Source organism: Acinonyx jubatus, chromosome F2 (assembly GCF_027475565.1).
Source record: "Acinonyx jubatus isolate Ajub_Pintada_27869175 chromosome F2, VMU_Ajub_asm_v1.0, whole genome shotgun sequence".
NCBI classification, from domain to species: Eukaryota; Metazoa; Chordata; class Mammalia; order Carnivora; family Felidae; genus Acinonyx; species Acinonyx jubatus.
The window spans coordinates 69972105-69987478 of NC_069394.1; the positions used below are offsets into that span (position 1 = coordinate 69972105).

The 15374-nt window shown below is 38.7% G+C and overlaps 1 protein-coding gene across 1 annotated transcript in view; it reads right to left on the minus strand.

Annotated features, from left to right (window-relative positions):
* The window catches only part of CLVS1 (clavesin 1), a 171407-nt gene extending 158564 nt beyond the window's left edge, over positions 1-12843 (minus strand). Inside the window, exons 1-2 of the mRNA XM_015070921.3 lie at positions 12656-12843; positions 600-1227 (exon numbers count right to left, since the gene is read on the minus strand). Of these exons, the coding sequence (XP_014926407.1) occupies positions 600-1054 (455 nt within the window). The 5' untranslated portion in view covers positions 1055-1227; positions 12656-12843. The remainder of the gene's footprint in view (positions 1-599; positions 1228-12655) is intronic.
* Positions 12844-15374: the final 2531 nt, after the last annotated feature.

Here is a 15374-nt window from a genome sequence, read left to right on the forward strand (position 1 = left end):
AGGCTGGAAAAGCAGGTCTAGTGGGAAAGATGGTGCGTTCGATTTGAGCCATGCTGAGTTTGCGGCTCTTTACAGGATTTTCAGGGAGAGATGCACTTGGGTAGAGAGGTCTGGCACTCCGAAGAAATACAGGATATTAAAGTCATGGAGAGGATCCAAGAAATTATTTACGTGATGAAAACACTTGATTTAAAGCCATCTACTGAATCCATTTTTGTTGTTTTTGCTGTTAAAGATGAGAACACTAAAGGCAGAATATATGGTTCTTCTAGAAGACCAGCTTTCAATTTTATTAAAATAAATGACCCACTCTGATGAACATAATACTGATTTCTAAGGCGTCTTGCCATTCTAACACTACGATTCTATTGTTCCAAAACACTGCTGTGAATCTGGAATTGCATTTGATGACAGTAATCCTGTGGCCTTAAAACTTCCTTTGGGGTCGGAGAGGGGAAACTATATATACATATTTTTTTTTAAAGAAAAGCTCGTTAGTCACACATTTTTTTTTTTTAATGAAAGCCATACGACCCTAAACATGCAGTACGTATGCTTATAAAAAGGAAAAACCAAGGAAAGACACTATCTACATTTACCTACTCTGGTCCCAATTGGCCGCAAACAGCAGAAGAATCTTCCTGCCGTAGTGATCTCGGCTTTCCAGCACTCCGGGGAACCCATCGATGAGAGCCCTCTTAATGCCAGGATCATCAGCCTTGAAGTTTTTGAACATGTCCAGGTGTAGCTGGCGGTACTGAAAGTACTGGGCCAGGAGTCTAAAGGCATCTGCTTGGTGAAACTTCCTGGCTCGGAGAAATCTTAGGATGAAGGCATCATCTGTGCGCAAAAATCCAATGTCAGGCCTGGTGATGATCATGTCCCTGACTTGCTGGATATCCTGATGTAAAACATCTGGGTTTTCATTCAGTTCCAGGCGAGCTTTCTCTATAGTCTCTGGACTGAGTCCGGCCTGTAAATGGGTCATCTTGGCCAAATCTCCTTTCCAAGTGCTTAATTGCTGATATTTTGGAAGAAGGGAGACTGGTCCCATTCACCCGATGGTCTGCTGAAATCGGGGCCCATTCAACAGTTTTTCTGCTACCAAGCTGCCACTGAAACAGACAAATCGAAGGCCTTCTTTCTGTTCTTAGAAAGCAGTAGGACATTCAGGTCCTATGCGGTGGTGGCCATCCAGAAAGGAGGCAAAAACGAGACCATTTCTTACTGCAAAACAAATGCACACAAGAGAGACAAAACAGTGATGATACAAAGAAAATCTGGGCAAATTAATTGGAACTTAGATTTAAGAAAAAAAAAAAGGCGGTATTGTGCTGTGGGTTTGATTAGATTAGGTATCCAAAGAATAAAGGCTAAATTATCGTTAAAATGGTGTAATTGGGATAATTTTATTGTTGACCTCCTGAATGCATAATATGCAAATATTTGGAACTTTCTAGTCACACTGACTAGTTACCATAATAGTGTATGGTCCGATTAGTAATAGATCGCTCTTTTATTAAGTACTTTAAGAAACACTAAGAAGAAAGATCCTTCTCTGTTACAGCATGCTTTATGGGGCTGTTCACAGGCCTAGATGTGGCAGAGAAATTAGGGCTGCTGGACAATTTATTAGCCTCCCCATTAGCCTCTTTTCTCAAAGAGAAGTACCTTTCACAGAAATGCCCCCTCCCCCACCTTTTTCAAAGGCAGTTATTTGCATCTTAACAATAAAAAGGGACTGTTAAAGGTCACTCTATCCTAACCCCACAGGTACCTAATTACTCAAAACTGAGCTGACAACAGCTGGGGGGAGGGGGAGGGGGGCAGCCTCCTGGCTGGAAGCCTGACCTTCAATAATCAAATTCAACAGCAATGAGAAAGGATGCTCACGTGTCTTACAAGCGGCTTTATTATTTGCCTTTGTTAGTCTTCTGTAGGAAAGGCAAAGGGATTTGAAACTCCTGATTGCTTTCCTGCTGACCCAATATCCACACAGGCTTAAAAATCCTCCCATTTACATAACTTTCCTGTTGTTCGGAGATATTATTTTACTTATGATGATTGTTTTAATCTCCTCATACGTAGCTCTTAAGATGTCTACACCTAAACGGTATACAGAAGGACATCTATATTATTTACATCTTCCTCATTTTAAATATAAATTCATATTTTAATGCCTTCAGATATTTGTTTGGTATGATCTGGAAGTTCTAAAAATCAGAAGACATACTAGGTGTAAATGAACTTGAAGGCATATTTTTTTCCTAGCTTTCCTAGGTCGACAGTATCTGCAATCAGAGGAAGAATATTTATTCCCAACTTAGTTATTATTGGTAATGCTTTATCATACAAAATAATGTAAAAGACAAAATTATTCTTCTGCTTAATTTAGAATGACCAGTTAGTTCTTAAGGGAGACAGTCAACTCACACATTTCTGTTTTATATTGTGGTATAGGGGAGATGAAGAATAGTTAAAGTAACTGGTATTCATTGTCAAGATGAGGGAGTAATAGAAATTCGATGTGTAAAATGTTGGCTTTGTAAAACAGTTTGTAAGAAAACGGCATCTAGCTCTGCAATGTGCAAAAACAAGAAATAGAATAAAGTCTTGAGCTTCACTAATTTTAAGGACTTAGGATTGTAAATGGAAAACTATGCTACGAACTATTCCCAGGATTGGAAGAAACTGCCAAACCCATCTCGTTCAACACCCGTCTGATGTTAAAATTCCCTGTCTAGTAGCCTTACAAAAGCCGTTCAGAAAATTCCCTTGTTTGATGTCTCCTTTTCTAGTTCACCCCTACACTCACAGCAATATGTCCTTACTATTCCCACCAACGAACTGGCCAGGAAGATCATATAATTTATTATCCAAATTTAGACATGAGGGGGTGCTAATAATAATAATAATGCTAGCACAATAGCTATAAACTGGGACAATTCTAAGCAAACCCAGAAAGATGGTCACCCTACTAGTGATGATATTTTTGTTCCTATATCCAATAGACAAATTTCAGTACTCTTTATGGGTGACCCCTATCAATATTTTATATTGCTGACTTCATCCTTCTTAAAACTCTCTCCCCCCCATTCTCCCACTCTCTTTCTCTAACTCCAGACACCGTGATTTTTCTTTTAGCCGTGTTGATCCCTGCTCCCTCTTCGCTTTCTGTGAACACTTTACTGGGCGTTTCCAGGACCTTGCCCCAAGATGTGACCGCCTACATGTAATATAACTTCAGTCTATAGCTCTTTCTCGGTCTCCAGGCTACATGTCCAACTGCCTTTTCAGCAACCTCACAGACACATCTTCTACACACCACAGACTCCATATGCTTAAACCTGAACTAACCATCATTCCTCATCTTGAATTTGTCCTTCCACCTCCATCCCTTAGTGACTAATGTCACCTTCTGTGCAGCTTCCATTCTAAAAACCTGGGAGTCCACTATTATTCCACTCTCTCCCTTATTGCCCACTTCCAGACAATTACTTCCATAATATTTCTTAAATCTGCCCATCTTTTCCATCCAATCTCACACTGTCTATTTAGCCCTGCAACATTCTCCCTATGGCACCTTTGCTGCCAAACTTGCCCTTCTCTCGTCCATTCTCTGTATTGTAATTGAAATCTGCTCATGTCATTCCTTGAATTGTCCAATTGTCCTAGGATAAAGTATAAAACTATGTAATAAGGTTTTTGAGACCCTTCGCCGTGTGGTGCCTATCTCTCTCCAGATTCACCATCTGGCCAAGTAGCCACACAGAGTCACTTGACATTTCTCCTCACTTCTCAGGACCTTGGCAAAGAATAACCACTGACGAACTCCTCTTTGCCCTTCAGGAGTCATCTTGGACATCGCTTTCTCTAGGAAGCCCCCCTGACCTTCACAGGTCACTGGTAGCCTCACAGCCCTGACCGCATCATTTCACTGCCATTTTCTTCCCCCGCTTTTTCCTCGGAACTCTTTGTGGAGAAGAGCTGGATCCCGCTCATCTGTGTATCCCCAGTACAGGGCCTGGCACAAAGAGTGTCAGCTCCATGGGCGGAGCACCTTTGTTACGCTCACCATCTATCCTCAGCACCTAACACAGTGTCTACTGGGGCATAGGTGCCCGAAAAATATAGAGAGTAAATGCATAAAGAAGGTAGTCAAAACATTGTTTCAATGAGTGAGTTGCTTCCCATTCTGTTGGATGCCTCTGGTGAAGCATTCTCGGTGATGGTCCCTGTTCCAAGCCATGGCACAGGACGTCTAGACAAGTCATAGCAATAGCTTGTCCCCTTCAGAAGACTTAAAGGGTCTGGGAGCAAGTTAAACACCTTATAGTTCAGGGAACTCTACAATGTTTCTGAAATAAATTACTATGGGTTCAAGGAGAGAGCGGAGGTTGCATTCTTCATGGCCTGCTTCCACACATAGCTATGCCTCCAATCTATAATAACTGAAATAAATTTGCTTCAATCTACATCTTCATTCTGTCCTCAGCATACAGTAGAAGCTTCTGGGGAGAGAACCCAAGCTAGGGTCGCTGGGTTTCATACTCAGGATGAAACAGATATTTTCCATTAAAGGCAAATCCTTCACTTCAGATCTCTGAATAAACTGCTACTTAAAGAACAACTTCAATTGATAATATTTAAGGTTAAAGATGCTATGCCGTTCAAGAACGTTCTCCAGGACGTAGCATTTCACTTGACTGTCATCTTCTGTTCACGTGAAGGACTTGGTTCTCATTCAACTTTTCTAAATTTGTCAAACAAGTATAAAGGGATACATTGGACTTGGTATCACATGAAGTAGGAGTCGTCTTCTGTCCTAGGGGTATGAATACTAACAAGAGCTTTAATTTCCAATTTATTATAACTGTAGTTATTATGTCCCAGGCACTTAATACTCTCTATTTATATATTACATTCTTTAATCTTTAGAACTGTATGAGAAGAGTATATTATTGTCTGCATTTTTCAGGTGAGGGAACTGAGGCATAGAGAGGTAAAATGAGTTTCCCAAGGTTACACAGCTACTAGCTGGCAGATATTGGGTTCAAGACCAAGTAATCTTTCTCCAGTCCCATGCTCTTTTCTACTGCGCTGTTCTGCCTCTTATGTGTAGCAAAGAGGTTCTAATATTTACTACTTAAGAGCTGTGTGACCTTCAGTGAGTCACCTTCCCTCTCAGAACCCTACTGTCCTTTACTAAAATTCCTTCTAGATTTACCACTCTATAAGCCTAAATGTGCTGAAGGAGTTGACAGACATTCTTCGGTAGCCTAATACCATACCTTACAGAAGTCTAGTGTTGTCCTTGTTTCTTCGCCAGAAGATGACTAAAGCTGTTTAAAAAATCTAGCTGTCGATGCCTTTTCCAGCTGTCGCAAACTTTTGCTCTTCCTTTATGTATTTTCCCTTGGCTAAAATGCCAGATCAAAGATCTTACCATTCTATTTGAAGGATTGATATTTTGCCATGCCTAGCAGAGTGCAAATCATGATCCGGGGACTGAAATGTGCTTGATAATCAAAAAGGGTACTTGAGATAGATGCATGTCGGCCTCAGAAACCACCTTTCCCATTGCTGTTTGGGTCCCAAATGATTCTTTTTTTAGACATTGTTACAGATACATGGAGAGTAACTCACCATGTGCCCTAGGGAGCCCAACATAGGAGCTAACTTCCACTTCTAACGCATGTTTTTTCTAATAAACTACACATTTAAGTAGTAGTATTTTGTATGAGAGAGAGAAAAGAAGAATCTTTGTATCATGACATTTGAAATCATGGCATCCATAGATTTAAGATTCTCACTTCCTCTCAAGTTTCCATTAGAAAAGATCTATTTGTGTATTCCCTTATGCAAAATTCAGCGCACGCGCGCGCGCGCGCACACACACACACACACACACACGCCTATAAACATATATCCTAGTATTTATGAACTAAAGAATCCAGGTGGAAAAGTCATTTCAGAAAGCAAAATAATTGAAATAAAATTGATTTTGGTTATTTTATAATTTATTACTTTCATTTATTTCATTATCTTCAGAAACACACATTAAATATAAGCCAATAACCAGACCTTGTCTACAGACTATGTACATGTGTATGTATTATCTCAAAGCATTTTACACCGATTGTCTTACTTCATTGTTACAGTGATACTGCAAGAAGTAGAAGAAAAAGAATTCTTTAGGAGATGCTGAGGACCATGTGAACTGATGTAGGTAAAAGTGCTTTGGAAATTAAAAGCTCCATTTTACACTTACTGTAATCTTGTTGATACCATAATTTTGTTCTTTCCAGGTAAATAAAAAGATACTGAGTCTTAGAACAACTAAGCACTGGTCTTAAGTCAGATAATAAACTAATGTTAAAAACTCGGGGCGTGAGGAAACAAATATTTGTTGAGTACTTATTATGTGCCTACAGCTTTGATGTTCTATGATCTCATCTCCACACCAACCTTTAAAGCCGGGTTGTTAATTATTATATGAGAGGATAAATCTGAGGTTCAGATAGGTTAATTATAGCTAGAAGAATGAAGATTCACACCTCAGTCCACCTGACATAAAGCCCATGTTCTATCAATGACCTTGCCCTGCCACTCAGTGTAGGTGATTTCTCTACACCACTTGTGCCCTCACAATGACTCACTCACACAACAGGCACACACCCACACCCCACCAGTCCTAAGGAAGATCATTTAAAGGATGTTGTAAAGTTGGCCAGATCTGGGGAGGAAAGAGTATATTGTTGTCACGACCAGAAAGATAAAATCTATGAAGCCTAGATACTGTTGGAAATATAAGAACATCAATAAATAATGAAAATACTTCAAATATTTATTGCATTGGGATGTTCTTGGTAATACAAAGAATCCTTCTATGTACACATAAATTTAAATTAATATAAGTGAGAAACTATACCCACATTTGTTTTTATGAGAAAAAAATGAAAAATGAATCTCAGAGATAAAACTTTCCACATGAAAGTCTAATCAACTACCTCATTCATTAGTAGGTGTGAAAATTATGTTTCCAGATTTTAAATGAATATTGAATTAAGTTAACCCCAATGACTCTTCACCTTTCTAAAATCTCACTTCAAAATTTTTAACTATGTTTTTCCCCTAGGAATGCTGAAAGGAATTTTTATACTGAATGAAATAAAAATAGATGCTGCTGATACATCTAGACAAAAATTGAAAATCACAGTGAGCAAAAATCTTTTTTTTTTAAGTACAACTGTATTTGAAATCTTTTCCGAACGATGATAAGCTCCCTTACTGCCAGTGGCACCTACATTTAATCTTACAGGCTGGCTGATTATAATATTCTTTGGTGCTAAATAGAAAAGAGTCTTTTTTCCAAATGATGAATTTGAAACTGACCATTAGGGCTTGTATGACTTCTCTGCATAAGTACTGGCAAAAGAACATAAATCCTGGGAGTAACAGAATGGTTCCTAGTCCATCAATGTTCTCTCAAACATTACCCAACTTGCAGTTATGAACTACTTATACCAGGGGCAGGGAGAGAAGTCTAGAAGGATAAAAGGGAGACCTTTAATCATCTGAAAGTACAGTGTGACCAGAATTTAGTCCCTGGCTCACGGTCAAATGTCCATCACCTTTAGCTCAATCTTAGCCCAGGGCTTACCCTTGCCATATAAATATTCATTGTGTTGACTCCATTGGCACCCTTTAAAATAGCAACTAAGCACACAGTCATCTTCTCCCATTTGCTCTTGCCCACAAGAAAGATTAAGAGTAAATTGGAATGAGTTCCATCAGAGTAGAGACACTGGGAACTTGTACCCAAAATAAATGCCAGGTCAGAATTAGAGTAGTCTGGGACGCTGAAGATGGACCTTTTGACAGACGATTGTGACCTTTGTTCTAGAACAAGCTATACGACTTTTATTCTTTTAGTTTGCTTTGGGAAAAATAATTCAAGGAGTTGATGGAAAAGACAACTTGTAAAGAAGGCATGGGGTTTTTCTGCCTCTTCACTGTAGAAGGGTATTTAGTTGAAGTAGTGTTTACCTTATACCTCACTGTATGTTAAATAAAGACAATCTACAGGGAAAAATGTATTAAGATGTAGAAAATTAGACTAGAACTTTTTCTATGCTATTAAACTATCCCCATAAGAAGTCACTGGCAGTCAATGCCCCAATTTAAAATTTAATTTTAGTTGTGCTTCTTAGGAGTATCAGCAGGAGGGAAAGGAAAAAACAAACAAACATGTGACTTTTCTCTCATCAAGGGAAGAGGGTATTTCTCTAAGAATAGACTCTTTAGAGGAAGAGGATCTGGAAAAATGTAAGAAAGGCAGGGTTCACCCAAAGATGGCCACTAAAGCCACTTGCTTTCTTTTCCTCTCTGTTTTCCCCAGCATTCTATGTGACTGGGACCCTTCTAGATGTGATTAGGCAGATGATGTTGGCCACAGGAATTAAAGTTAAGAAACTTTGAGGTCAACATAGAACACAACAAGGTGCATAAGGGTGAGGTGGGAAGAAAGGGGTTATTTGTATAACTTTCTCCTCAACTACAGTTATAATTTCTAAGCTGTTATTGTCTTAGATCCCAGGATGGTTCTTGTTTTGTTTTAGTATGAGTGCCATTATTTGTTAATCAGATATTAAGGTGGAAATGTTTAAAAAGAAGGAAATTGTTTGTTGTCTTTACTTCTCAAAGTGTGGTCCATGGATCAGCAGCATCAGCAGGACCCAGGAGCTTATTGGGAATACAGGATGTCAGTACCCACCTAGACCTGCTGAACGGGTACCAGAATTCCCAGGCAATTTGTATGTACCTTGTTTGGGAAGCACTGCTCAAGAGGATTTGCAGTGAATCAAAAGGATTGAGAAGGTAGGTTAATTACCTGTGAGGTCAAGCTCACCCTGTCTGTGAAAAACAGTGCTACTGTGTCCAACAGGAGACTAAAAGCACATCCAGTGTCTCACTCCTTTTGGAATACCAATGCTCATAAAAGTTTGTCAGATCGCTCACTCCATTAATTGTACATGTGCTTGTGTGCTCTATATGTAAACAGAAAACAATGAAGAAAGAAAGGAGTGGGGTAAGCAAGAAATGCTAAGAGAAAGGAAGGGAGAAAAAGAAGGAAGAGAGAGAAAAAGAGGAGAATCTCATGTTTTGTTTATTTTGTGTTATTTTGATCACACATCAGACTAGAGTTCTCTTACTCATAAAACCTATGATGGGAGCCCTTCCGCCATTCCCAGGCCCAGGACTTCCCTTCCTCCCAAACTACAACATAATGAACACTGAATACACTATGTAACTTAAGACATATAAAGGTATGGAGCTTTAGGCAAGACATTTGACCAATAACAGAAGCTGAATTGACATGATGTGATTTTAAGGAGAAGAGGTGGAGAAAGTTGGCTTACATAATATCAATAAATTGGAGATGTGGTTAAAAGGGTCCAGAAGACAAGAGCAATCATCTTAAAACACATATGGGGAAAATTCCTGCTGGCTCAGAAATCAGGAAGAAGAAAGGCTCATAGAAAGTTAGCTGCCTACACAGAAAACTTTCTCATACCGAAACATGTCCATGAAAAGGGAGAGCACCTGGCCAGAGAAGAGATGATAAAGGGCTGTGAAGGGGAGCAGAGGTAGTGAACAATAATGAACTTATTAACTGAATAAATGAAAGGTGTTTGAGGGAAGGTGAGTGTCCAGTTGATTTCCACATCCATGAAGAATCAAACCAAAGACAAACTTCGCTTTAGCTAAGACAAACTTGGCTAGAAAGGTAAGCATGGTTCTATCTAGAGAGATACAACACTTGGGATTGATGTTAGGGGGTTACAGACTTGCAGCAATTCACATTGTGGATCTTCTCCTGAAACAAATTTATTGCACTGAAATCTGGATAAAATGAACAACGATCAAAATTATCAAAATTTGGGAGAAGGGTGTAATGTAGGAAAAGATCTCTCTTGGCAATGTTGAGGGGTATTTCTGGGCTGACTACATGGGACCAAACTTCGTAGTTTTTATATTTGTTTTGCTATGTTACCTCCTATCTCAGTAACTATGTAACAGGAAAGGAGAGAAGATCCAAATAAGTCTGAATCCATTTACTAAGGATGACTCTGCTTTGAGGAAGTGTGTGTAAAGTCATGAATAGACTTCTCAGGGTTAATAAGGTGTCTTTTTGTAAAGCTTGCAAAAGTGAGAAGACACCACTAGCTCTGAAGAGTTCCTGAGTCCCCCGTTTGGGAAATAAAAATTTACCAGCTTTGCACTCCATGATTCCAAAAGGATGTGCCCTTTGTGAACATGTCTACAAAAATGTATGATGCCACTGTGATGGAAAATATGTCTTCTGTTCACCTTTAAATCCATTATAAAAATGAGAATGTTATGTTACTGAAAATATGAAAAAAGTGAAATAGCCCTTAATAGAAGAAAGAATAAAAGAAGCAGCCAGGATAGGAGCACTCTATAAAAATTAATAAGCCTAGCATAATATTTCATCAGAGAAAGGCATCACTTCTGAGACAGATGCCTGTAAATCTCACTGAAGCAGCATTGTTTTGAATTTTCCCCAACCTCAGGAAATTGTATTAAGCACAGGAAGGCAGCAGCATTAGAGGCACTGGATTCCTGGCCTGAGTTTCTGTTTTGAAGCAGCTAGAACAGGCAATATGTACACTTTAAAAAATTATCTGGGATGAACCATTCTTTGCAAACAGATAAGGGTATATTAAGAATCTTGTTTCTTTGGGATGTGAGGGGTCTTTTTTTACTGTGGATATTACCAATCTAAAGACAGTATATAAATGAGCAAATATTTCACCAAATATTTTCACGAGTTTTTTTAGTTTGAGTTCAAAAGTGAGTGAATTTTAGAGGCAAATTGAATTATGCCAGTATTTATGTAATTAATAGCGGCAAGTACCTTTTGACAAAATCTACTCTTCTTCATTCCAGAAGAGTATTTGGTGTGAATTTTTCCTCAAAACTTCTTCCAGAAGATACTTGTTTTTGACTAGCTTTATTTTTGACAAAATGAGCAAGCCAGTTTAGACAAAACTTGCTTCATTGACTCTTTTTTTTTTTTAAGGAAAGCAGAATAAATGTACAAGAGTGATTTTTAAATAAGCCTTCTCTGTGCTCTGGTTTAAACTTAATTGTTTAATTAAGACATTATTTTCATATGAAAACATGATCCATTTCATTTTTAATTAAGATGTTATTTTGTTATTTTTATGAAAAATAATTTGCAAACAAAAAAACCCACCCAATACTTTGCTCTTCAGTAATAATTGATTAAATGGGTATTCATTGAAAGATTTTCATTTCTGACAGGCTCAAGTTCTTATTTTCTGATGTTTGTTAACTCTTATAAAAGAGATGATCCTGGATAAATTAAAGAGGTGCTATCACTTGGGTTTGGACCTTCCGGATATTTGAAAGATGTTCCAACTTCCCTTCAGCTGAGATAGAAAATGATAGCACTCTAAAAGCAGAGCCCAGCAGAACATAGTTACATAAAATGCCTTTTCAATTTTTGCACTCTATTACCCTTTACTATTATGGGAAAATGGTGTTATCGCCTGATTACTGAGAAAGCACACAAAAATCTCGCCTTCCAAATCCGAGTCAGTCCTTGACTAGTGATGAACAAAGACAGGCCATCTGCTCTGAATATCATTACTACTTTGGCCTTTTGGCCAAGGGATCTATCTTCTCTGCCTCAAAGAGAGGTTTAAGGTTGGAAAACCGAAATGAAATAACTAGACAGGAAGAGACCCTGGAACAAATAGCACTTTCCAATGAGAGCCACATTTGTTAGGTTATCATCATCAACATTTTAATTTTTACTCTGGCCACAGAGTTCATCTTTGGGGGTCTCCATTTTACAAAACATTTCAGTAAAAAACTTAATTCCAGAGTTTCTGTAATAAACGCTTAGGAAGGCAAATTGGCGTGTGGGTGAATATGAGTCATCAGTCACCCCCACCCTGCTTCCTGGTGATTCTCCATTGGAAAAACCAGAAACACAGATTGAGCTTACATATCTGTTTTGCTGGAATAACACTATACCCCAGGCCATGTTAATTTGCTGAACTAACTAAAACAGCCCCTAATCTGCTGAAAGGCAGCTGGCTAACTGCTGGTGTCTGGCAAGTGCCCCATCTGTCCCCCTGTTCAGGGTCTCTCTCTGTCCTGGCTTCACTTTCCCTTTCTCTCAAGCAGGCGTCTCTTTGTTTTCAAGGGTGTCGTACACCTGAACTTTCCTTCCTGCGCCTGAAAACTTGGGTTCTTTTGCTCTACCCTGAGGACCTCGGGCTTTGTCTAAGTGACAAGACACAGTTGTGTGGACTGTAGTTACGGCGCTGGTGATGGTGGAGATCATGACGGTGATGGTGGAGAGATGGGGGTGCTGATGGTGTAAGGGAGCGCAGGCTGAACGGGCGCCGGGAGGAGGAGGATGGACCGCGAAGGCGTGGAAAGTGGGGTGCGGGAAGGATGGAGTGCGGAGGGATTGCAGATGGGAGCTGTCCACGCACCGAAGTGCTGAAACGCCGCAGCCATGGCATCGCAAGAGCTGGGGGGAAAGGTGGGGAGGCGCTGCAAATACAGAAGGGAGAAAAAAGGCAACAAATACCTTCACAGAGCCGCTCAGCCTTGCTTTAGGAATGTGTTTCTGCAGGTGTCCTCGCTGCTGAGCTGAGTGGGTGAGATCCCCTATTCTGGCAGGTTCGGGCTCAGATTTCTCTAGAAAGCTGTGAATGAGAGCCCCGGCTCCACGGGGCTGTGATTTTGGTAGGAGGCGTGTGCGCCGGAGACTCTGTCCTTCTATACCAAGCCTGGCTTTCCCCTGGGTCCTAAGTGCCTCCGCACCGCCGCTTTCCCCCGTTCCATCAAGACAATACCAAGAATTACTGTAATTTTGTAACACCTGGGACAAAAAGTACAGGAACCATCACCCCCGACCCCAACTACTACCAATCTTAAAAACAGAATTTTTCAGATTAATGCAACCTCTGAAATGGACCCGTGTGTGTGTGTGTGTGTAAATTTAACAAATGAAAAAGTATCACAAACCTACATGGAAAAGCACAGATTATTTTATTAACAAATGGTAGTGAGAAAATAAACAACTTGGAAAAGGCTCAAATTAACCCTCACCGCACCAGAATTAGCTACACAAAGATTAAAGAACTAAATAAAAAATAAAATTATTTAAAAAAATAAACTAGAAGAATATAAGAAATATTTTACTGATGAAGAAGTTTTTTTAAGAATAAGAGGAATAGAAGCAATCACCACCCCCAAAATATCAATAAGATTGAATGCATAAGAACACTCTCAAATGTAAATTATCATAAAAGCATAAGTATAAATGACCATTTGGAAAATCTGCAACAGATATATGTTTCATACAGAAAATATCTCATATATCAAAAGAAAAATTCTTATGGCTTAAGAGGAAACAAGGAGAAAGAGCAAATGACAAGGAATTCACTAAGGAAAGGTAAGTGTATACTAAACCTATTTTAAAACATCGACCTTACCAGTATACAGATATGTAATTTAAAATAACACCAAGGTGCAGTTTGGGCTGAGGTTGTAAGTCTACTTAATGTCCCATACTGTTACAACAGTAACAATACTATAATAATAGTAAGAAAATGTAACATTTGTATAGGCCTATTTTGCAACATACATCCAGTATCATAAAATATACACACATATACACCAAGTAATTCCACTTTATGTACCTTCTCCTAATTATATAATCAGATATGCAGATAAAAATTTATGTACATAAATTTACATAAAGATTTATGTATATAAATTCAATTTATAATCATAAAGTTTGTCAAAAATAATAAAAACATTAACATTGTTTGTATATAGCCTGTTATATTCATGGCTACTAAAAACTTATTTTTGAAAACTATTAGCAACACAGAAAAATGCTCAGAAAATAGTAACGAAAAGCAAAATACCAAATACAGTACTCTCCTCCTGCCCCAAATATCAAGTTGGTGAGCTCATAGGATAGCACAGTGAGATTATAGGTAAATTTGCTTTTTGTCAAGTTGGACAAGTTGCTTTTCTTCCTTGTGGTTATCTAAAGTTTCTATATTTACTAAAAGAAGAAAACTTATGAAATATCCTAAAGCAATCTTTTACTATATATCTCATGGAAGGTTTGCAGTTATCAGAATTCTTCCAACTATGATGTAGCATCATATATTTATTTATGTATCTGTTTACTGTATCTCTCTTCAATAGAATGTTAACACCATGTGTTAGAAATTTTTGTTTTGTTTACTACTACTGCTTCTCAAGCATCTAGAAGTGTGCCTGGAACATCAAAGGAGTCAATACAGATTTGTTGAATAGATGAATAAATGATGAATGAATGAATAAATGAATGATAAACCCTCCCACATATAGATGTACTTTTAAATATTTTATAAAGTTATGAATTTCATATAGAAAGTTATTCAAAAAGGTATACCACCCCAAAATGATCTGAGGTTGCTGCTGAGTTTTGATTACAGATAAATGAGCTCAATTAAAGGTGCATCTGCTAATATATATTAATCATGGACATGACTTACAAAGTGGCATCAACTGTGAATTTTTTTTAAAGAAAGTTTTCTCTCATTCCCACTCTAATATTCTTCTTTTCTTCTTGAGCTCAATCCTTTTAAAAACTTTGTAAACTTTTTTCCTCCTGAGATGTTAATGTTAATTGTGCTGTGCCTCTTCCTCCTTTTCTCCTTTCTATAACCACTTACAGAAATAGTTACCCAGGGGCCAGGTGAGGAATTGCCACAGCAGGGAAGTAGGATGCACAGAGAACTTGGGGCTGCTCTTACGCTTCAGCTGGAAGTAGCACACATCTTTTCTGCTCATAGCCCATTGGCCAGAACAAGACACAGGGCTCTGTGAAAGGCAAGGGAGCTGGGAAGTGTGGGCAAACACAGGACTATTTGGTGAATGTCAATGTTTCTCCAATAGTCTACCCCTGTGGTTACTAAAAACATCTTAGCTCCCTTCCTAACACTCTACCCATCTACAAAGAGTCCTTTACTCTCTTCATCTGGCTCCAAGTTCCAGACCTCTTAGTTTTATGCCATTGTTTTATCTCTACTACATATCCAGACGTGCTTCTCTTGTTCTAGAGATGTATAAATAAAAATGTAAACTGTTTTCAGTGCCTCCCCCCAACACCCCTAACAGAAAACGTTAGAAGAGAGACTGGATAACCACAAAAAAACATTCCCAGTCAGAAAGACAAGGGTGATACCTGGCAGTCACCGAGCCCAGCAATTCTGAAATCACACTGGACACGTGGCAAAGACCTC